The sequence below is a fragment of the Lampetra planeri genome, chromosome 1 (genome assembly GCF_965212315.1).
Source record: "Lampetra planeri chromosome 1, kcLamPlan1.2.h2, whole genome shotgun sequence".
Classification (NCBI taxonomy): Eukaryota; Metazoa; Chordata; class Hyperoartia; order Petromyzontiformes; family Petromyzontidae; genus Lampetra; species Lampetra planeri.
In genome coordinates this window covers 14,224,547-14,249,273 of record NC_136107.1, presented here as the reverse complement: position 1 = coordinate 14,249,273, position 24,727 = coordinate 14,224,547, and the positions used below count along the sequence as shown (strand labels likewise).

Sequence of the window (24,727 nt, the reverse complement as noted above, 5' to 3'; positions counted from 1 at the left end):
TAATCCATGCCTGGTTAAATTCTCTATCAGTTATGGGGGGGGGGGGGTGTGTGTTTGGCCATACTTCACCACGCTGGTCAGTGTGGCTTGGAGAAGTGTTGAGCCATCGAGTTGGGGCCCCCCTTCCAGGACCAGTTCAAATCTCACTTGCCACTTATGTCAGCAGCCGCCCGGAGTACAGCGCAGTTCGCTAACCACTCCAATCCACACGTTGACTCTGCCACCATCTAACACTAACCACGGCTTACGGGTCGGAACATATGTTATTGTTAAAAGCCCGGTTAAAATAGCAACTACAGTACTTTACCGAACGCGTCACGTGTAAATACACTCACGTGCGATTTATATTCGTGTCCACGTTGAAATCAAACACTCAACATTCTTTAAATTTTAAAGAACAGCAGCTCTCATCTTATTAAGTTGTCTTCCTCAGGACAGGTCCATGGTTCAAGCTTCCTCCATCCGATCCGAACTCGTCCCCCCCCCCCTCCTCCTCTTTACTACATCACCGCACGCCGCTTTTATCAGGTGACGCCACCGTCACTGGATGCCGTTTAATGTCACAACGAGGACGAAGCGCGCAGTCAGTCCCATCCGAGCAACACGTGCGGGACACTGGGTGACGATTACGACGGTGATGAGTGCCCGCTTCGTCTGTCTCACACGGATGGCTTAATGCCTACTTTTGCTTCCTGACACTAAATTGTGCGTGGCAGATCCCGCGTCATTGTTCACGAATGAGTCAGAATGCTGAACGGTGACGGGAAATGTAATTGAAATAAATAAATGTCTGCAGGACAAAGGCACCCTCGGGTTGCGGAGCGTGACTGTGTGAGCTTGTGGCCGTGTGTCGTGAGGTACGAACGTGTGTCTGGTTATTATGCGCGCCGGGAACGGTGGCGCAGTGGTTCACGTTCTGCGCTACGAAACGAGCGACTTGTGTTCCATCCGAATTGTAAGAGTTGGACGCAGACATTTCCCTGCGCCTCTCCTAGGTCGACTCAGCCTTTATATGAGGACATTGTACGTTACGTAAACATCAGCATTGGGAATACAACAGCGGCCGGCCGTGGTGGTGCTGTCCACAAGCCCGTACCGGCTTTAATAGGCGCTCACTATCAGCACAAATCCCAATCCAACATAGTCTGCATGGCTGTATCAGATCTGTTGTCTTCGTGTGAGCGCAGACATTTGGCAACTGCTTCCACCACGTGCCTTCACATTTGGCTGCATTCTGTGAAGGCTTATAAAACTTTTTGTTAAAATCACAAAGTATGTTGCGCTTTATCGGACAATCTTGCGATAAACACTGCAATTGGCAATGCTACCGCAGTTCATTATCAGCCTTGATTTATCCACTGCTGGATGAAGGCCTCTCCAAGTAGTCGCCATTTAAGAAAACAAGGCCTTTACGAGTTATTGTTACGGAAAGATCCATTGCCCGGCCAAAGTCATTATTATGTCCTTGTATCAACACCCATAGTGGGGTGTTTAGCGCGCATTGCATGAACTCGCGAGCTCCGTTCGATTCCCGGCCACGACTAAAATCAGTGGCGAGTGATTTCTGAACTGTTCCTGCAACTCCCCCACCAATCACTCTGTTTCACCAAAACCACAATGACCAGCGTGGTGGAGTATGATCAAATAACCCCCATGATCGGCACGGCATAGGGAGTCATATCATTTACAAAGGAATGTACAGCATTATATCTTTTTTATCACTTTGAGTAACATCGAACAAGGCAGCTTTTGTGAATGCATTGCGCAGCATTTGGCCACTCTGAGACAGCAAAGGTAATTACTGGATAGTGTCTACATCCCGTCTAACACGCGGCACGGTCAATAGCTGATGTCAGAGGGTCATGATTAGCCGCGTAACGATTCACTCCATCCACGCACATCCCCAGAGATTCGGTGAATTGTCACGAATATCTCTCCAAAAACCGATTCCTTTTCGCTTTTGTCGAACTCATGTATTTTTTTCATTTCCTCTTTATGCAGGCTTGTTCGCCTCCACGAGGATCAATCGTAGCATATGCATATCGTTTGCACAAACCATAAACAGTCTATTCCTGCGCGTCTGTTGCAAAGCAGATATCTAAGGATCGATTACAACGCGTGAATCGACGCATTTCAACGCCCCCCTCTCCCCCCCCCGCAGTGTCTGTGCGGGAAGCGATGGCGCTACGATCTGGGCCACCTGGATTCAATTCCCGGTCATGAAATACAGGTGTCTTCTTCACGCGTCATGAATCAAATCGTGAACATAAACAATTGACAACGCGTCGAATTGCTGCTGGTAGGGAGTGGCGTAGCGTGAAACGGCGCCTGAGCCCCTTTGCAGTTGCACCGCCTGCACACTCGAATTGATTAATTGGAATGAACCAACTACCATCCACAGTTTGGACGGGTGGAGAGGAGAGGCAGGTAGATCGCAGAGATTGGAGTGGGGTGGGGTTGATCACAGCTCAGTCTGTCGTTATACGTGCGCGGTGCCACTACGTGCGCCGACGACGCGCACGGTGCGTGTCGGTGTGAGTGGGGCAGCGTCGCGCTGCGCTACGAACCCGGATTTCCCCGAGTTCGAATCCCGCTCACGGCCACCAACACCAGTGACGATTATCTGAACTGGTCGTGGGCCTTCCCTAGGTCGACTCAGCCTCAAACGAGTACCTGGTGCAGTGCGTAAACATCGCGACTTGGGATACAAAGGCAGCCAGGCGTGGTGCTGGCCACCCCACCCTCTCGTGTTCCGTGCCGTGCTCGCTCACAGCACTTTCCCCCAACTATTAAGGGTATACGGGGGATTTTTGTATGGGGTTGTGAAGGCATAATGGTTAGCGCACGGCGCTTTCGTGAGCAGTGATATCCACCACTCGTTGCGGGCCTCCCCGAGTTCGATTCGCCCTTAAATGTGGATCGCTGGCGCGGTGTGTAAAGAGCGGGAGCACCCGGCAAGAGACAAAGAGTCGTGGTGCTATCTCACATCACCCTCCTCGCTTGCCGCCGCGACCTTTGATAGGCGCTTGCTTGCGATGGATTTTGGCACCCAACTGCGCATTGCTGTGCTATTCTCAGCGCGGAGCACAGAGGCTAGGCAGGGATACGCTCCAGAGCTGCGTTTAAAGTTTGGTCATGTTTATCACTCGTCGGGACCCGCGCGTTGCCCAGTAACGTGCAAGCAGAGACAACGTGGTTACCTGTGATTTATAGCAGCACATCTACGAGACCGTGTTGTCTCTAAGCGATGTCTCCGGTCTCCGTGGGAACCCACTAAATAAGTATATTTCAATCTTCCCGAGAATATTTTTACCCGACGCCTACGAAGTTTGACTCCTCTCGCGCGTGCGTTCTCAGATTTGACGACGTGCGGGGGCCCAGTCACCGTGTTGGGACCGGGCAACATCTCGTCCCCTGGTTTCCCCAATGAGTACCTCCCTCGGCAACACTGCGAGTGGGTCCTGCGGGCCCCGGGCCCCGATCAGCGCCTCTCCGTCATCTTCAACCCTCACTTCGACCTGGAAGGACACAACTGCAGGTGACTCCAACACCCACGTTTATTAAAGCACGCTCCTGCTGCTCCTGCTGCTGGTGGTGCTGCTGCTCTGAAATCCTTGTCCCGGTGATTGTTTCAAGTTTATTACGCAGGTGATAACTCAAGAGACCAGGATAGTCTGTCTTATTTTCAAGAGTCGCCTGGGTCACCATCATTATAAAAGCAAAGCCAATAATATAACGTACGATCATGAAGAACATATAAATTCGACCAAAAACAATTGTGCCACTTGACAACTCAAAGATATTGCACACACATTAATTGATTGACAAATGCCCACCGCCGAGCCAGGCGCTGAGTTGCCTTGTGCCGCACGGGAACAGCTGCCAAGAGGGGGATCTGCTCTCCGAGACATTTCGTTTTGTGCTCAGGTGGAGCATGGATATTGTTTAGATGGGTGACCACCACGCACGCCAAGGTGTCATAGGTGACTGCGGGCGACTGCGGTAGGAGTCGGTAAAGCAAAACACTTTGTTGTAAGTATGAGCTCCGTCGTCACAACCCCCGCTAACCAGCTTGGCAAAGTATGATCCAATAGCCTGCACAATCCACAATGATTTGCTAGGCCCTCCAGCAGTAGATTGGCATGCACTGTTTGTGTGATTGCCTTGTATGGCATTTTTGAGAGACTGTTATAGACTCGTATCATTCCGTACATGTTTCACGTTTGGCTCAGGGAGCACACTGATTATAAATGGGTAGTTCTACATTTTTGGATGTGCATTCCAGACACTTTTAAGATGTGGGTAATCATTAGTGTAATCATGAAGTGGCGTTTACTCAGCAAAGTATGTGAACCAATTAGGACTGTAATTCAGATAGAAATCATTTGTCCGTCTTTCTTGATAAGGGTGAAATACGCATAAAATATTGAGGTTTTGACCATACTCAGACAAACTGACTTTCATCCACGCCAGGGTGGTGATGATATGTTTAGTTTCATGTACGTGTCAAGCCACAAATAAGCGATAATTTCCTAAAGCTAATGATATTAACTTCAAAATAAGATCCCATGCGTCATGTTATAACGATGTAGATATGTTGACTTTGAGGTTGTAATTATTACTACGATGACAATTAGCAGGGGAGAATTGGTACAAATCGAGGAGCCAGTTCTGTCAGCTCTACATTTTATTAATGAATCATTGGAACCAATGAGGGAAGAACACATTCCTGCGGAGGGAGCTGGTAGGAACGTTGGGTTGCTCAGTCAATGGCCAGGGTCAACGGTGGCGTGGTGTATTCCGCAAATATGCCCGACTGTGAGGGCGGGCACAAGCCGGCGTGAGTAGGTTAAACGTTGAGTTTTATAAGGGCACCACGGGGTGACCAGCCTCTCCCCACCCCACCCAGCCCCACCCCTCCCACCCCCCACCCAGCCCCACCCTCCCCTCCCCACCCCTCACCCAGCCCCACCCTCCCCACCCTCCCCTCCCCACCCAGCCCCAACCTCCCCACCCAGCCCCTCCCTCCCCACCCAGCCCCTCCCTGCACGACGGACGGACGGACACAATAATCCCCTGTGGGCTGGTGTAACCAGGAGGTTCCTACCAGTAAAACCGTTCTTTTCACTTGAATCAAGCTGGCCACACCCATATCGTCATTTATCACTGAATAGTTTCCAGCACACTGGTATACTGAAGTTCGGCGCGTGGAGATTAGCCACAACCATAGCGTGGGTTATATGCTGGATGTGGTGTGCCATGTGCAGAACTATTTTCCGTCTCACTGACCCAGACAGATCCGCCTGAAATGACACTGCCCACACTTGCCTTGGGTTCCAAAATAACAATTCGGAAACAACACTGGCTCCTGACAAACTGAGCTCGAATTTATCTGCTTTTAATGAGTCACCATAGTATGTAATGGTAGAGTTATGCTGCTCGTGGTTGAGTTTAAAAAGATGACTTCGTCAGTGAAATTCATTGAGTGTGTTTCAAGTTAGGAGACAAATAATGTAGACATGGACACAATATACACGCGCACCGTGGAGTGATGGCGCAGTGGTTAGGATACTGCGCTATGAACCCCATTGCCCCGAGTTTGATTTCAGGCCATACCGAACATTAGCCCTGGGTCCCCCCTCCCCTTCCCTGGCTCACACTGACCAGCATAGGGAAGTATGGTCAAACGCCGTGACCCATGCAGCATGGGCAGACATTCATCCAGTAGTTGATTTGACAAGGGGCTGTAAATTATTCACACACCGCGATATTACTTTGAGATAAAGCTGCAACCGGGGAGAGGAGGTGGGCAGGTGCCCCTTCACTTGAAGCTAAAGGCTCGTGTCAGCTCATGAATCTTTCATACCTGGGTCGCGTAATACTTAGACTCCGTCTCAATGTTGTGTACATAAAGTGGTGGTGAAAGGTAATTTATATCAACCATAAATGCACCCACAGTGCCATCGGTGTTCCCAAAAATGGACTGACCTCAGTTGATTTCGCAGCGTTGTGTGTAATTTGCAGGAGGGAATAATAATGAACAAAATCGGAATCCCTCAATGAATTGTTGAGGCCAATTTATTGTGAAATTTATTATTTGGCTTACTTAAAATTTTGGATGGACGATATTTGAGTACGAGTGTTAATTCAGCTGGCGATGGTACAAACCACAAATGCACAATCCACATTCTACAACATGTTTAATTAACTAGATGTCCTCCTAGCTTTGTATAAATTGTGCTTGGCTAAGGTTATTGTCAATCCAATGAAGAACTTTGCTGGCTAAATAAATGTCGTACTTGTATATAGAACTTATCCACAATTGCATCATGAGTCATGCACGCCACTTTTTCAGGCGGGATGCTGAAGGCAGGGGATATAACTATTTTTCCCTCCCTCCTCAAGATTCGGTGAATTGTCATGATTCGAGAGTCAAATATTTATTTAAATATAGTAGCGAATGCAGCAGTCTCATGGCTGGAGGCGTCAAATGATTCCATCACATAGAACATACACATACAAAAAACGTGCTTACCGATTAAAAGCGGCGATTGTATGCTTATCGCATCCATCTCCAAATTCTCTTCTATTTTGAGCATATCTTTAAATCTCAAAACGTGTGTTTGTTATCGGTAAAAAAAAATGTCGGAGCATTTAAACAAAAATTAGTGTAAGGTTGTGGGAGTTGAGACACTGTAAAGATCTAGGCAGGATCAACCCACAGATGCCTGCTCTAATCTCCGGAAGTCTCTGACCGTTATCTCCAGCCATCTCCGATATCTACACATGCTCATGAGCCCGCAGCGTCTCCGCTAAAGCCCCATATGGGAATCTCAGTAATCCCAGCAATCCCCCGGCAAAGCATGAGTCCTGCTCACACCGCGTGCACTGTGCATGCTCAGCAGTGGCGTGGCATAATTGTCATGGGCCCCGGTGCGAAGGAATGAAATGGGTGCCCTCTGTTCAATTTCCACCCCCTCACCACCGTTGCAGTTGCGCCGCCTGCACACTCAATAGCAACGCCACACGTGCACACCTCACACGCAGTACTGTACACACTGCACACAACACATGTTGTACAAAGCGTATGGATTTCTGCAGTCACAAAAGCTTCAAATCCCACCTGATGACGGACGCTTGTGTTGCGCCCGAAACGTCGTGATTTATTTTATTTTATACCTACGTGACTTTACCGAAAGAACCAAAGAGTACATGTTGTACACAATAAGAATTGCACACAATAGGAATTGTATATAATAAGCGCTTGAGTTTAATTTATTTGCTACACAGGTGATCCTGTTCAGCCAGTTTCCTAGCTATTTTTCAAGAGAGATTCGTGTTTCGTGAGCGCAGGAACAACAAAAACATTTAAACTGGGGAGAATGAGTACAGGATCCTTGAGGCATTGTGTATGCACCTTACAATGTACACATTTCTTCTTGCGTATGGCATTTGAAAAGCAACTGGCAAGACTCTATTATGGCTGTGCATTGAGTCTGTTGATCCATTCGATAGCCTCAGCAACTGCTTGGCGTGTAGCGTTCGTAGCTCCTGTGTAACGGTCAGCGCTCTCGGCTCGTTCACAATTGGGCGACTTTACCGTGTGATGTTGGAACGCAATTAAGCGCAGCCCATTTCCGCCTGCGCAGGATTGCACCCACTAATAACTGGACGCAATAAGAAACATTGCACACAATAAGATGTGTACAGACGCATTGCATATAAAGTACGTGCATCGTATGCACTGGCCATTGCACTGTCTCCACTCAAAAGCAGTTGATTGGCACGCTCATGCTGCGTGGATCACACACAGGTGTAACAACAACAACTAAAATGTTTGTAAAAAAAGACAGCAACGGACAGTGATGTAACCACGCTTTACCCCACCACCCCAGGCGATTTGCAGTCGACTTGGTATCACAGTGAGACAACTTCATCGTTCATCATAATGAGATGCGATGGTAGCGATATATTAACTACCTCGTCTGCTGTACAGGAGGCTGTGGGTTTGATCCCGACCTTGACGCCTGTAGATTTTTCTCTGGGTCCTTTGGTTTTTCCCACCACATTTAGAATGAACGTGCGTTGAGAGTATTTGGCTGCAATGCATTTCCACATTGTAAGCCACTTCGTTGGGCTATCCGTTGTGGCCAGGTCGCTCCTGAAAAAGAGCTTTATCGCTCAGTGGGCCTTAGCTGGTAAAATAAAACATAGTCTAGTTGTATAGTTTTTAGAGAGGATACGATTGAATACAATCGATAAAGTAATTGTCTAAGTTTCAAGCACCTTGAATGGGAATGAAACCGGGCTTCTCAACAGCGAGGCGATCGTGCCGTCCACCACGGTCTGTGTGATACCGACAGCCACATCCTTCATTTTGCACGTTTAACGCATCAAGGCGAGAATTGTACGAGCCGGTCAGATTTGTGACTTCTATGGGCGATGGAACGGACCACAGGCAAGAAATAAATGTTTTATGTTTGCGTAGGGAAGTCTCAACGGACGCTCAGGACTTTTTTTTTCTGGACAGTCCTGTTTTAGGATGTTTGGCCAGTTCTCTGTTCAGGATCTTTGCATGCGGGCGAGATACCAGAGTGTTTACGGAAATTAGCCAACAGAGTGGCTTCGCCTATGAAGTGTGCAGGCAGTGCTATTGCACCAGAGCCCACACGCCAAAGGGGCCCATGCTATTGAAGAGGCGGTTAGGAGGGGGGGAATTTGGCAAGTGCCCTGCCAACCACACTAAACCACTGTAGCCAACACGGTCAGGGAGATAACACTGAAATCATCTGTACAGCAACCTACTTGCTGTACTATCTTAGGCAGGGCACCTCATAGCCCTGCAGGTGAAAGAGTTTTATTCACAAGAAGAATAAATATGTGTTATCCATCACACACGTGTGTGTGAACAATTGAATTCAAACATGAGCACGTGGACACGTGTGGGTAAACAAGGGAATGCACACATGTTTATGCACACATATAGAATGTACATGTGGATGTGTGTGTGGACATGCAACGTGCACCCACCCACGGTTATCGTTCACCGCAACAAAACCACGTGCGTGGGCGAGAGGCGACTCCCTGTTTCGACGCGGCACCCGCACACGCGAGCGCGATGGGATAAACAACGGACGATCGGGGTGGTCTGCCACGAGTGAACAAGACAAACACATGCCTCCCGTCGACGGTATCACGTGTACAGTACCTCAATATCAATCGATGGACTTTACGGCCAGGTGACAAGCTCATTGAGACGCTTGTACTCTTACAAGGGAGACACTGTGGATAGTGTATAGCTTGCCTGCTGCCAAATTCACCCTAAAATGTGCCCCATCTAATCAGACGTGAGAAAATAAAACAATCTGGAGCCTGGTTACTACTTGCATGCGAGGCTGCCTGGAGATACCAGGTGATGTAAGTTTGTGCTGCTGGAGCTGTGTGTGTGTGAATCTATTTATGTGCATTTTGGAATGTTGCTCCATAATATTTTCAGGTTTACTCCAAGTAGTCCAGTTTCCTCCGACATGAAGCTAAACACTCATTGATGGAGTTGGCCAAACATCCCAATACCTCAGTGAGGCATTCCTGGATATGGTACATTATTTTATATATATAATGCAGGTTGAGGAGTTTTGTTGTTATAGTGCAGTGGCTTTTATACAAAATAAACACAAACATTTCTGTATGTCAACAATTTCTGCTGCACGAAACCTCAGAATAAATCATCGCGGAGCTGGTTTCTTGCTTGAATACGAATTAGGATCAGGGTTTGCATATTGCTTGGAGGAAAATTACTTGGTCAATTGGTGATGGGGATTCTATATATCTTATTGTTCAGCACCAGAATTAAAGCAATTTAGTGCTTTAGGTCAATTCTACCCTATGAGTGAAACCAATTAAAGTCTAGGCACTAATTTTTATGGGGCCCAAATTTGAAAATTAAAATTTTTATTTTTTTCTTGATGGAAAAAAAATACTCAATTATATTTCAGCTGAACATGATTAGAGTCACATCAGTCAGTCATTAATATCGTATTTGTACTCAATTAGGGGAGTGCCACAAAGTAGGCAACCTCAGTTAAGACGTCAAAGAATTTTAACAGCACATGTGAAGTGTAATTTTAAAGATGATTCGCTATAGAGTTTTAGTGCATGGCTTTTTTAATTGAATGATTCTTTCACATGCTCCAAACTGAACGCGCCATAATCACCAGCACAGCGTGGATGAAAAAGTCAGTTTGTCTGAGTTCAGCCAACACTGTGATGTCTCCCTAAGCAAGAAATACGGACAAATAATTTCTATCTGAATTACAATCCTGATTGGTCAACATACTGTGGCTACTTGGAAATATGACTTCTTTCGCACCACACGTAGCCATATGTGGGAATTGGAGGTGTGGGGCTAAATATTATACTTGTGGTTCAGCCACACCTTTAACGTGTCTGAAATGTACATTCAAAGTTGTGTTACTGACCATTAATAAAGAATCGCAATGACTAATTATAATATACTAGGGGTTGTTCGGGGGCGACACAGGTGCCCCTCACAACCATTACGGCCTTCGGCCAGGAAAGTCACAAAAAAAATTGCACACGAACGACGCATTCACGCAAGCACCCGATGGTCCGTTTTGAAGTTTTTAAATCAATCATATTTTGAATTGTATTATGTTTCAATTAGATGAAAAAAAATCTTTATTAAAAGCTTATATCATTTTACATCTGGAAGACTTAATTGAAAACGACATTTCGTGTGAATTTCCTCTCGTCGTTAAGCCTTGCTGGGGGTTTGGTTCGATGCGGACTTTCACCTGTTTGGGATTGCGGGATCGAGATAGGGCGACATAGAGCTGCTGGCCATGCGAGAAAACCACCGTCTGCAGATCGATTTTAACATAATCGAACGTCTGTCCCTGCGCCTCCGTCGTTCTTGCAGGGGGCGCGTAGGTTTGCAGCGCCCCTGCATGAAAACGACGGAAAGTGCAGCATTCATCACAGATAGATAAAGTTGTGCGCTTATATAAGAGTATGGGATGATACGAGTCTTTAGAAGTACATTTGAACTACAATCCTAATTGATTGACTTCCAGTCCCTAAAATTGCCAATCTCTCTCTGCATATGGTTGGATAAATGACAACTTAGAAAAATATGTCCAAATTTTGTTTTGCCAGGATGTGGCTGCAGTTGATTTCTTCGATGTCTCCATTGAATTTTCGGAGTGCGGACAGTGGTTTTCTGTGAATTTCTACTTGAGAGGTAGTGGGCACATCTGCCATGAAGCGTACATTATTTATTTGACTCTTCAATGTTTTAGAGGTATTATGCTGATGAATACCCACCAATTGAGAGTGTATGCAATATACAGTTGAATTAGTGGAACTGCCCCTTTAGAGTGTCTCTGAATGTGTGGACCATTGGACTCCCCTTTGGCACACAGGGATCGCTGTGGGGCTCACTTCGTTCATCATTATCATTATTATGCTTGTTTGATCATGGAATGCGTCAATGGCGTTTTTTTTTCTTTGGCAGGGAGGGGGAACCACCGCGGTGTATAATACAATTGAGCACATTTGTGCGGTAATTTTTCTAATTTGGAAAATGTTGAGCATGGCACCAGCACATGATGACCTACACTTGCGAATAACGTCACGGGATCTTTAATGTCCACTGTGAAGCAGACAACAGCGTGTGGTGTTATTGTGAATACACCTGCAGCAATAAGCGGGGGCAGCCACTGGATTCGAACCACAAACCTCTACAATGAGCGGCGAGTGCCACCGGTAGCCTGCGTCACCCCCCTACCCCCCCACCACCGTTAACCACACATTTTTCAAGCGAGACTCTTCGACTAGGAAATCACCGGGGCAAGAATTTCGCGTAATCTCTTTGTAAACAAACCCTCATCTCTGGTCTGGGTAATGAGTTCCTGGCGTGATTATGTTTGTGCCGCCATGCATTCATTTCTCTGAGATGCTATGGCGCGTGTTTTGTGTGCTCGCTCATCCTCGTGTCCGCTCGCTCGAGATCTAGCCGTTGAGATAGTGCTTCAAATTCACTGCGTGAAAAAACACTTAACTTCCGGATTTTTGCGGCGATGACTAATTTTGCTGAAGGGCAGCGTACACTGGGTTGGGAGCAAAACACAAGGCACTACAGTAAGTTCTTAGGAAGAGTTGGTGGTGTTTCGGTGAAAAGCCGGTAAATTGCTTTTAGTTCGGATAAGAATCTCAGTCCGCAAGAGTCGCCAATATTTGTTGTTGGCAGGCTGATGAGTGTAATCATGAATTCAGATTACTACAAATCAATACTGCCGCTGCTTGTTAAACTGCTAAATGAAGGAGATTGAATGATTAAATCTGGCCTCTTCAAGTGCTGACTGATAGCAGCTTTACAGTGCTGGCTTTACAGCACCGCAAACAGTGGCTTCCGAACAATACAAAATCATTAATTCAATGCAGCATTCTGTATATGTAAAGCAGTGCATCTCTTAATCAAACTACTTAAGATGGGAAATATAAGTACTGAGCTGAAATGCGTCGTGCTTCAGTAAGATGCATCACATAGTCAAATGGCTCTTCCATATAACTGTGGAATTTCTGTTCCTGGCTCAGAGCAAACAATGACGGGTGGGCTTTGCAATATTTTTTTGGGTGAAGGGTTCCCTTTCACTTAATTAATTGTAATCTCTGCGTGCATTCAAAATATCACCCAAAAAACATACAGGCCACACATTAAAACTCCCCAGTGTTGTTCTACCGGATCATGGGCAATAAACTCAATGTTGGTAATGTAACCCATGGTTAGCAATGCCTGGTATTCCCAGACAGTGTCCCATCCCAGTCTCTAACCGGGCTCAACCCTGCTCAGCTACTGAGATTCAATGAAAGTGGGCGCATTCAGGGTGATTTGTTCTGCCTAGCAGATTAAACCCTTCATAGATTCCGCTAAATCTTATTTGTCATGACTTTACCCTGCTGCTGACTTTTTGTTGTTGTTGGTGTTGTTTTATGAATTGAATTGTCTAATCTTACACCCACAATCTCTCTTGCAACACAGAGTCGGGTCACAATGTGCTTAGCCCCGATGCTAAATTCGTAGGTCACGGCAAGAAATATTGGTGCAATATTGAACACCTTTTTTACCGTAAGCATTGGGCCATCAGAGCCTTAACACAGTGAGAGTGAGAACTATAGCAGAACGCATGACACATGCAAGAGCAGATAGTATCATCACTCGTTCTGTTCAGCATTTTACATTTGTTTCAAGTTTGTTCCACATCGAATGTGTTGTGCACTTCCTTTATGCAAGGTCACATGACAGCATTGGTAGTGCTCGCAGTGCAGTTTTTTGGGAGACCCCAGTATCAGTGGCGATGTTTGCGGTGGGGCGTGCAGGTTTGACTATGTGGAGCTGCGGGACGGTGATGGGCCCTCGGCTGACATCATCGGTCGCTACTGCGGCATGGTGGCACCAGGCCTGCTCGTGTCGTCCGGCTCCGCGCTCTTCGTGCGCTTCGAGTCGGACTATGCGCACCAGGGCGCCGGCTTCTCGCTCCACTATGAGATCCACAAGTCGGGTGAGTGCATGCGGGCCCGCTGGGAGCTGTGCAGGCAGTTTGGTAGAGACAGAGAGTTATGTTTCCTCGCATCAAATTGTCACCCAAATCGTGAAATGGGGTGCAGGTAGAGGCAGTGAATCGGCACATGCCTACTCATTAGGTGTTAACAATCAGCAGCAGCAGAAGTGGCAGCACTCTGACTAAAGCTTGATTGTCGTTGTACCAGTTTCTGGTTCCGACGACTGCTCGTGGAACTTCACGGCACCCTCCGGGGTTCTCTCGTCGCCCGGCTTCCCGGACAAGTACTCGCACTACCTGGAGTGCACCTACACAGTGTGGGCGGGGCCACGGCGCGACCTCGTGCTCCGATTCACACACTTTCATGTTGAGGGAGTCAGCAGAGGCCCCCCTGGAGCGGGGCACAACCCCCACCTGGCTGGGGGAGTGGCCGACTGCCCCTACGACCGTCTGGAGGTGTGGGACGGCCTGTCGAACGGTGAGTGGACGCGTTGGGCAGGTGGGTGGGCTGAGTGTGCGAGTGAGTGGACATATATACTGTACAGGCCGATGGGTGGGTGGATAAGTGATGTGGGTTGACGGGTGTCCTGCTCAGCGGGAATATTAGTGGCGATGAATGGTTGAGCGAGAGAGAAGCCAGTTACATTCTAACGATAATCCCCCGCTGTGCACATGTGCATATATAATCAAGAATCCATTGCTGCCCTGATAACTAGGCCAACTAAAGGTGCTGCTGTTTGCTGCTCTGTGGAGTTAGATCACAGAAATCACGTGGGAGGAAACTGGAATGACCTGGTAGAAAAACCCACCATGCAGTTTAAGGGTCACATTTATAGGTCCCCACGAGCAAGTGGACTCGTAAACCCAATTGCCGTACTACCATCCTGGCCATCTCGCAACCCAGCGAGTGGGTTTGGGAATCTCATATATCTGCAAAATCCACCAACCCTTCCTTCTAAAGTGCTGAATCACAGGTATGCATTGTCACCTTGCTCACACGGTTTCTGAACAATGATTGGCGGATGTGGTTTGCGTCTAATGAGTGATTTGACATATTGGCAGATAGCACTGTCTCCCCAGTGCAATCATGCTTGACTGCTTTTACAGCATGGAGATCAATGGGCAGGAAGGTGGTGATGGTGGACATTAAATTGGGTCGTGTAGTTTATTTGTTGCGGTTTGGTAATTGGAATGCAACCTGAAAAGAACAGAGGTTATGAACTTTATTTAATAAATCAAGCCAGAACCACGTTCATGCTAAACACAGCGCAGCCTTGTGATGTCTTGGTTGTTTTTTGCAAAGTGGTTTGTGGTGGGGAATATCTTGTGTGGTTGCACCCAATCCAAGAGCCAAACGGCTCTTGAACTCGACCTCAATGTGCAGAATCCATTGGCTGTTGGCCGTGTTCTTTGTATAAATAGGAGAGCCGTCGAGGGCCAGGGTGGAAGAGAGGCTCTGCGGGTTGGGTCGTGGTGGAACAGATAGGGAATCCGTGCTTGGACAAAATGCACATGTCCACTCCTAGGTATTAAAATTGTCTAGAGGCTGAGCTTGGATTTTATAAGGAAGCTTGGGAAGATCTTTATTGGTAGGTAGTTTATGCAGAGCGGTGCATAATGTAAGGAACTCATCGAATACACATAGCCGGGTGTGAGGGACTGGTGTAAATTCTAATGATGTTGATGAGTTCCCCTAAAAGTGTCACATTTAGAGCCAACCCAAATGTCCTATGCTGAGGCTGTCCAGTAGAGAGTTTCTCATCAAATTCACTTGAGCTGGCAGACATTTGACTGGACGCTGAGTTTTTCTTGGGTAACACACCACATCATATATGCTGTGTTACATATGTGTGGAGAAGAAAACTAATTTGAAGAGATCGAATTCCTGTGAACACCGAAGGAGACATGTCAGCAGTTTAGCTGCATACAACTGATACGGACTGGATGAGTGGCTTGTCTCATCATGAAGCTCATGTTCTCCCACACCTCATGTACATACAGCTCACTATGTGGACGTGTGCCATGCGTGGCACAGGCTGTTGTCCCAGACCTTGCAGACTTTGGCGGACGTGCAAAAAGAATTTTGCCCCCTCCACTAAAAATCATAGTTGATGGCGTGGATTCATCCGATGGGCTCAATTTTAACAGTTTTATACAAATTTTTAAATGCGTACGTTACTATTAACATATACTTTTCATGCTTCAAATGTAGAGTCAAAAGTCAATTCTAGAAAAAATATATACATTTTTTATTTAGTGATAAGAGGCACTGCAGCTGAGAGGGGTGGGTCTTGTGTGATTGTGCCCTCGTTAATAGTGCCTCCACAGTACGTGCCGATTTAGTTTTTCTGCTTAACATTCGTGGCATTGCCCACGTCGCATGCCCCCTGGCCTCCACGAATCCCAGAGCCCTCCACCTGCCCCCCATCCCATCGTTGCGCTGGAGTCATCGCCCCCTACCCCCTGATGGCACTGTCCACGGTGCCGTTTATCTCTGCCACTTGTAACGTGACGGCGCGCTGCTCACGGTGCTCTGTGTGTGCAGTGGGCCCCCTGATTGGGCACTACTGCGGACGGCGTGCGCCCTGGGTGCTGCGCTCCTCCACGGGCGTGCTCTCGCTGCGCTTCTTCACCGATGCCGCCGTGGCACGCGACGGATTCTCCGCCAACTACACCACGATGCCAAAGAACCTGACCAAGGGTGCGTGTGCCCGAAGGCTCTCGGCCGCTGGCAGGAGATGAAGTAGTTTACTGTTCTTTAGGGGGTGGGTTCTCCATGATGTGCCCGAACTTACCATGATGGTTACCCTGACAAAGCAGTCCTGAAATACTTTACACCGTTCCAGTGGTCGGATCTGAAAGACCCGTACAATATACGTTCACTCATGACATATGACTGATTGATCCTTTAATGTAATAGGATTTTAAATGGCTTGAATAAGGTCTTTCCAAGGGCAACACACCGGGTACCTTGGACACAAGGCTGCATCCAGGTGTTAAAGTAAACAAGGGAACCAGATAGGTCAGAGCAATGAGCTGGCTCCACTGAGGGCAAGTCCTGGTTTCATTCAACAGTGATTAAACGATCTTCTCAATTGTAGTAGGGTAATGGTCTCAACCTTGTCACAATGACAATAACACAAAAAAAAACCCATTACATTACACATTTGTTTTTTGACGTAATTTTTACGTCAAAATTAAACCTTGGATTGCGAGAATAATTCGTTCCGGAAACGTGCTTGTAATCCAAAGCACTCGTATATCAAAGCGAATTTCTCCATAAGAAATAATGGAAACTCAGATGATTCGTTCCACAACCCAAAAATATTCACGTAAAAATGATTAATACAAAATACCTTTTTATATTTTTATTATTAAAATGTAATGTAAAGTAATCAAATTTATTAATTACATTTAATCGTGGCTGGTGTGAGGGAGACGAGAGAGAGGAGAGGAGGAGGGGGCCATTGTTGCAGTACAGTTACTAAAGAACAGTCACTACACTTGGACACAAAATAAAAAAATGCTTTACGCACACACACGTGGTCACAACACTATAGTAAACAGTATACGCTCACACGGATGTTGACTATATGAGTGAGGCACGCCGACTGAGACCAAGCATGGGAGACGATTACCTACAATCCCGCAGCGAGAGAGAGAAGAACCATCGGCTCAGTTGTGATCACGTTTATCAAGTAAAAATGTATCAAAAAATGTTGCTCGTCTTGTAAAACACTCGCAGACCAAGTTACTCGCAATCCAAGGTTTTACTGTAGTTTTTTTCAGAATTCTGACATTCGGAAGTCATGGTGAGGTACTATGTTATCAATGCCATTGGCCATCGTGACCTCTTGACCATGAGGTTGGCAAGATGAAGCTCATCGGCACAGGAGCAGCGTTCCGAGTCATGAGATTGTATTCACATCCCAAACTGAGTTGACTCAACCTATAATCATGATCAGTTGTCCATGAAAGAGGCATTTCAAGAAGCCATACAATACGCAATGCCATCTTAAATATCAGTCACATTATATTCGACTACTCATCTTGCAAACCATTCACGTCATTTATTCGGAACAATAACAAGCCATTTTCTCATCGACGCCGAATTGAGCACAACATGAAATACAAGACAGATCCACCCATCTACAGCACGCACGCTTATTTACACGTATCCCAACCACGATTGTTTTGCTCGCAGGGTATGAATGCTTTCAGCCGCTTGGAATGGAATCGGGAGAAATCGAGGATGAGCAGATCATGGCCTCCTCCTCTTTCGTCTCGGACCACTGGGGCCCCGAACTGGCTCGTCTCTACAACCAGTACAACGGCTGGACGCCCTCTTCCGACCTCTCACGCGAGTGGATACAGGTGCCCCTTTAAATGAAATCATCCACACACGCACCAGCACGTTTGCGATACTCACCCAAATGCGGCCTAAATGCAGGCATGCTCTCGGGAAGCAGGAATTTTAAAATTAAACGCTTTGAGCAGTAGAATGTCAGGTTATTTAATTTTGCCTTTTGATGACTTCCTTTATTGTGTTAAATGCAGGTTTTATGAACACTTTTTTTCGTGCGTTTGCTACTTTTGCGCCGCCAGGGGAGTTCTGTGAAAAACGTGTTGTCATCACCATGTGTGCGTGTGTCCGTGTGTCCACGCGGCGGAGTTACACATAAGCGTAATACACACGCGTGCAAGCTCGGTGTGGTACGCAATTGTCGGCACACTGATAGGCAGGCACCTGCTCGAAAGGAACTGTCTCAAATCGCACAATAATTCAGCTGAGATCATTCAGCGAGCACGTGCGGAAGACACATAGCACGTCAATCGGCATCCCTTCACCCCACCCCAAGCACGGTTTACACGTGCTCACCACCACCACGGTTGCCCAAACTGGCCGGCACACCGTTTCCGCTGCGGCATGCAAAAGCAATTAACTCCGGCCACCGCCACATCCAAATTTTATGCCTCTTTTAAAAACAGCGCTGGCCTGGAATTCCACGCAGCACCAGCTCTGGGTGGTACCTGTTTACTTGGGCTAGAACGTACACGTGCATCGGTGTGTGTGTGTGCTCGAGTATGCACGTGTGTGCATGTATGCTACAAATTCGGGTCCTGGGCAGCTGCAGGGCACGATTCGGTACATGCACAGTTTCCTTCCAGTAAATTACTACAGACACATTCCAGCACCCGCTCACTTTCCGCTCACCCGCTCGGTCGCTCACTCCATCGCTTGCTCGCTCGCTTGCTCGCATTTTGGGTGGGGGGGGGGACGAAGGGGCTTGGTATGGGAGGCACGTACTCTATTGGGCAACAGGAACGTAATATATGTGTGCATTTAAGAAATACCCTCTCGGGATCACGATTAGCACTGTTAGCATACATTTCTGCTGACTGTGTTTTCGCAAATGGGTTCTTTAGCATGACGGAATGGGCATTAAACACATTGACGCGCACACGCACACATGTGCATGTATACGCATTAACTCCAACTCGAACAGAGAAAAGCAACGATATTATTTTACGGATTGTATAATAATTGTTTGCTATGCTACTTAAAAATGACATTAAATACAGTGAAAATCAGTATTATGGAACTTAACATTTAGGGCATCTGAACTGAGAATTAATTACATACATGTGTGCGTATGCTTCTTCGCCAAGATCAATTTATTTTCGGATTTATTTTCCAGTTCCTGTGCGTGGATAGGTTTTTTTTGTATGGACATGAATGAATGAGACGTTCTTCGTAAGTGGCCAGGTCCATGTGGCCGGCTGCGCGACCCATTCCATTTCCCATGTGCTCAGGCGCCGTAGTCTGTTTTAATGATGGGTTATTTCTGTGCTTGGCTTTTTTTTATCCTCTCGCATGGGAATCCTCACTGTTAGCGCTCCTCCCTGCTGCCGTGGTACGTGTACCTCGGAGAGTAAATACGACCAGTCAGAACGCCAGTGACGCGTAGTCGGCATCCGCAGTGCATTTGTGGTGACGGATGCCGTAGGATCCAACTCACTTTAAGTATACAGTTCTCCCACGTGAGAGCGCAATTACGATGACCGCGCTAAAGTTTTTTTTTTACCACCAGGTAAGGCCCAGTGAGCTATGCAGCTCTTTATCAAGAGTGATCTGGCCACAAATGACAGCTCAACAAAGTGGCTTATCATGTGGAAACCTATAGCAGCCAAATGCTCTAAGTGTACGTTTCTAAATGTGGAGGGAAAAACCAGAGGAGCCGGAGAAACATCCACGTGACCGTGGGGAGAACGTGCAAACTCCAAATATGCAGGCGTCAGGGTCGGGATCGAACCCACGACCTCCTGTATACCAGGCGAGGTAGTTAACATCTCGCCACCATGGCGCACCCCTAATGCGGACATTCACAGCGTTTATTGCCGCGATGTATAAATGCATGGGTGCACAGCAAATGCAGTCTAAATATTTATGCATGTGTCCGTGTGTATCACGGCTGGCTGAGAATCGAGATCTTTCATCTCCAGGGGTTTACCTGAAGTTTCCGTCTGTGAGAATAACATAATGGACACGTAACCAAATGCATATATACAAACATAAGTACACATTCACACAAGTTAAAATCCATTCACGGTAGTGCGTTGTCATGACAATTAATTGGGCTGTTTTATGCATCGTACCAGCCAGCTGTGCAAGAACATTCAGAAACTACACATAGCCAGGTGATGGATGCACGTGTTTTGTTAAACATTGTGGTTATCCGGTGCTGTGGCGCGTACCGTAACTTCGTTAGGTTAGTCACCCCACTTTCATGCAGACACGTGTGCACACACACACATGTAATAACAGCCATAGAGGGTTCACGTGGGGATTGGCTTGCCGGTCCTGCTTGTAGCCAATAAGGGTTGAGATCGGGACCATGGCCCATGCGTCATCACGACAGGTCATCAGGAGTGATTGGCCTAGCCATTCGGGGCCCCAGCCAATGGGGAGCCGGATGAGGGGCGTGGTCCCGGGATTGACAGGGAACCATCGAGAATGGTCAAAGCTGTCCATGTACGATTGGCTGGGGGAACCACGTGACGAAGGTATTAAGAGCGAGTGGAGGGGAACGATCGGGAGCAGACGGAAACTGAGAAGAGCAGGGTCACGCGCGGACGGGGGCTGGGGTTGCCACGTGCGCGGTGGGGACTTAGTGCGTAGTCTGTCCTCTCTCCGTTGTCTGCCAGCAACGGAGAGTGAGTGAGCAAAGGGTATTGTGGAGTGGAAATAAAAGGACCGATTCCGAAGCCGTCTCTGGAAGGATTATTACACACACACAAATACAGAGTTTGTCTGATACGTAATGTGAGCAGATGAACCATGGCCTGCATATAATAGAGGTTCTTTTTTTGTATGGTCGATCCCTGGAAATGTAAAATAAATGGAAAAACTGCACTCAACGATGCTCAAAACGTGAGAAATGCTGACCGTGAGCTGCGTCTCCACACTGCACATAAAATGCATGCGTCAGGCAGTCCTAGTCCAGCACTCTACTACACTGTACAGCAACTACAAAGGCATTCATTTGCGCATCATGATTTATTGTGGATTTCAATGGTTCCACTGGCAATTCTGATCCTTTTTGAAATTATCATTTTCATATTATTTGTTATCATACGAAAGCAAATTATAACATTACAAGCTGGCTAAATAGCCTTCAATATGGTGTGTGTGAAAATAATGTGGGTTTTTTTGCTAACAGAATGGATATACTGAGACACCGTACCACTGAATTAGCCTGGTATTTCGATGGCACACTAATTGACTTGGTGCACGGTGTAGTGGTGCCTAGCGAGTGAGTTGCCGTAGACATCGGCTGTGAATGGGGCAGACAAGAAACACAATTCAGCTGCGGAATGAGCAGCCGCACTTGTCGGTGGTGAGGGCAGAGGCAGCAGCTAGGGTGACAACCTCTTGAGGTACGATGAACCGGAGCCCATCTTGGGCCAAAGATCGTCTCACAAGAATACTAGAAGCATGGGAAAACTGCGTGTGAATGTATTGCCTTGAGTGGTGCCTCATTGCACAACTTAACAAAAAAAAACAGGACTTTTAATGTCCTGGGAAAACTTGCTGATTTCCCAGGACCTTAAAAATAAAAGGATGATTTTGAGAAATCCAGGACAGGTGGAAACCCGAGCAGCAGCAGAAGCAGCGGTAGTAACGGCACCAGATTGGCGATGGCACAGACTAATCAATCGGCACAGGCGCTTCCTTTATTTTGTTTAACTGTAAGAGCAACGCCACCGGCAATTACTGCACCTTTTCCTGCGGAAAGCAGCCTTTGGCAGCCTTCGGCCAATTTGTCCCCGAATCCACCGACCTCTCTCCCCCTGTCCCCCTTTCCCCTCCTCTCCCTCTCTCCTGTGGTTGCAATCCCAGCCGTCGTCTACCCACCCTCGTCATGCAGCGACGCTGTGAGAAGAGCAACTGTGTGTGGGGGAGTGTCGGCGTGCTGATGTTGGCCACCTTATCTGCAGTCGGCTCGTACGCTGCTGCTAATGACATTGTTGTTGACCTTTTCATAATCACCAACATCACCATTGGCCATTGCCTATCCACTGCTGGATGAAGACCTCACCAAGCCGTTCAAAATTTTCTCACAGTCATGCAATGTAAAAAGTCCGTCACACGAGCCGAGTTCATCGCTCCGTATCACACGTTCGATGTATTGGTTTGTCTGATTCAGTTCTGCGTTGACAAAGTAGCGGTGTCGATCTGTTCCCACATGGTCATAAATAAAATAAACGAATGAATGAATTGGCTTTTCTCGAGACATTTTTATTTTACATTGAGAGAATAGCTGGAGATTGTTTGCTGAGAAGACAGACTTGGGTTATGGGGGATTTAAATCCAACCACTGTACACCATGGGCTGTTTGGTTTTCTTTGCAGGACCAGACTGAAGGGTCGTACCACCTTTCCCCCCTCCCCTTTTGTGAACCGAGAATCAGTGCAGATTTCATTCCACGCAATCTAAACTCGCCTGGTTCGTAGCACAGCACGCTAACCACTGTGCCACTGCTCTCTTCCAACCACCCCCCCCACCCCCCTCCCAGTGTATACAAATGTAGGTCAGCTTTGAGAAACCTAGACATTTGTCATCCATTCACCGGCGAGTTATTTTTTATTCCCGGTGTGACACCGTGGGCGTAGTACCTCGCCCAGCCATGCGTGCGCTGTCGAAATAGATCCGAGAGCCCGCCGTGAGACCTCTTGGCCCTGGCCGCCGTGGGAGGGTCCCAGCGCCTCTCAACATTCGTCGTGAAGTGAGCACAGGAAGGCGCGTGGGCCCCTTTCAAAAGCAACGGGTAGAGCCAGCAGAGGGTCAGAGGTGGCACCGCGGGGCTGTTTGGGTAATTAGGGCTAAACTGCTGGTTCAGTCGTTATGCTGTCACTCTGAACTCTTCCCACGGGCTCTGATCTTGTGGAGTTTTAATGATGTCCCCAGCAGGGCTTATTTGTGAATGCTATAGTCACACCGACACAATACACCCGGGAGGGGATTTATGGGAGAGAGTGGGGATCGCAGTGGTGGGAGTTAGTGGCGGCGGGGAGAGAGAGGGATATTGCATGGGCAGCCTATGTCTGGGGTGACGGTGGCTGAGCAAGTCAATGCGTTTGTTGGCTCGTAGCCTCGAGTTGAGAATAAGATCGCAGCCACATAAACGTGCTCGTGGAATTGTCTCTGTTGTTGTGAAATTACAGCCGCTTCTCGTTGATACCTGTGTTATCTAACTTTGTGATTATTTTTGTTCACCAGGGTCATAGCACAGTGCGTTAACCACTGCACCACCGCTCCATCCCATTTTTTTCCATTCGATTGTACTTATGTACAAATTTACTTCACGTTCTTTGTCATGTTTTCACGTGATGTTTGTTCTCCTCATTTGTGCTGACATTGCAACTAGTAACTTGAGATGCAATTGTGTTCAATATTTCCATTCGTGTGTGTGCACGTGTGTGTATGGGGAGCGGTAGTGTAGTGGTTAGCGTGCTGCGCTACGAACCCGACGACCCGAGTTCGATTCCCGCTCACGGCCAACACCAGTGACGATTATCTGAACCGGTCCTGGGCTTCCTCCCCTAGGTTGACTCAGCCTTAAATGAGTACCTGGTGCGGCACTAGGGAGACAAAGGCGGCCGGGCGTGGTGCGGGCCACCCACCCCCTTGTGTGCCATTCCGGCCTTCATAGGTGCTCGCTAACAACACTTGCCCCAACAGTCTGTTAAGGCGAAACGGGGGATCTTTGTATCTTTGTTTTGTATGCACACGTGCACATGTGTGTGTGCACGTGTGTGTGTGTATGTGTTGGAGAGTGGGTTCCTACTCATGACCAACACCAGTGACCATTATTTGAATTGGTCCTGGGCCTCTCCTAGGTCAACTCAGCCTCAAATAATTACCTGGTGCGATGTATCAGTTTCAGTTTAATTTATTAGGTATAGCCCTGTGAGCCATGCGGCTCTTGACTCGGGTACAACCGCAACAAACAAAAACATGAACAAAGAACATCTTAAAGTGACAACGCGCAACAGAAACATCCAGGAAAAACCAGCAAAATCTTCCAGAAAAAAGCACCGTATATCAACGCTGTGTGCAATATCCCTGTGGGATGCAAGTCAAACAATAACAACCATAAGACAATTTATATGAAAGTTATCAGGCTAACTCCATACTTTAACAAACAAACATGGCTTAACCATACGTTTTCGAAATCACTAAAATAAAGTTATAAAAACAATGTAACAGTGATCATAGGAACTGTGATTAAAATTGAACAATAAACGATATACATAACATGTACGACCAAACTTTGCAGCCATAGCTGGCAGCATGAGTCACTCCACAACAGCAGGAGTATCAGCAGGAGTATAACAATTTTCAATGCACTTTTAAAGATCAGCACATTATAATCAAAACTAAAGATCATTCTTTGCAGCGGACATACGGAGCGATGCATTTGATTTCAGGCCACTCTGAATAGCAGTGGCAGCGGGGGGTGTACAGCTCCTCAAGAGCAGTTTTGAGTGCAGATCTCACAGGTAGTGATCCAAGTTGCAGTTTATTGGCGATAGCATTCCAGACCCTGGGGGCATCAACAGCAAATGACCTTCCTCCAGTATTT

The 24,727-nt window shown here is 47.2% G+C and overlaps 1 protein-coding gene across 3 annotated transcripts in view; it reads left to right on the top strand.

The window, feature by feature from the left end:
• LOC144718734 (neuropilin-2-like) overlaps positions 1-24,727 on the top strand; it is a 76,947-nt gene that overhangs the window by 3,780 nt on the left and 48,440 nt on the right. Inside the window, exons 2-7 of one of the 3 annotated variants that reach the window (XM_078594239.1) lie at positions 2,162-2,230; positions 3,358-3,538; positions 13,399-13,580; positions 13,789-14,058; positions 16,126-16,281; positions 17,785-17,954. In XM_078594239.1, coding sequence (XP_078450365.1) covers positions 13,466-13,580; positions 13,789-14,058; positions 16,126-16,281; positions 17,785-17,954 — 711 coding nt within the window. In that variant the 5' untranslated portion in view covers positions 2,162-2,230; positions 3,358-3,538; positions 13,399-13,465. Of the gene's footprint in view, positions 1-2,161; positions 2,231-2,435; positions 2,523-3,357; positions 3,539-13,398; positions 13,581-13,788; positions 14,059-16,125; positions 16,282-17,784; positions 17,955-24,727 lie in introns of those variants that run through there. The other 2 variants (XM_078594247.1, XM_078594230.1) reach the window with 2 other exon arrangements.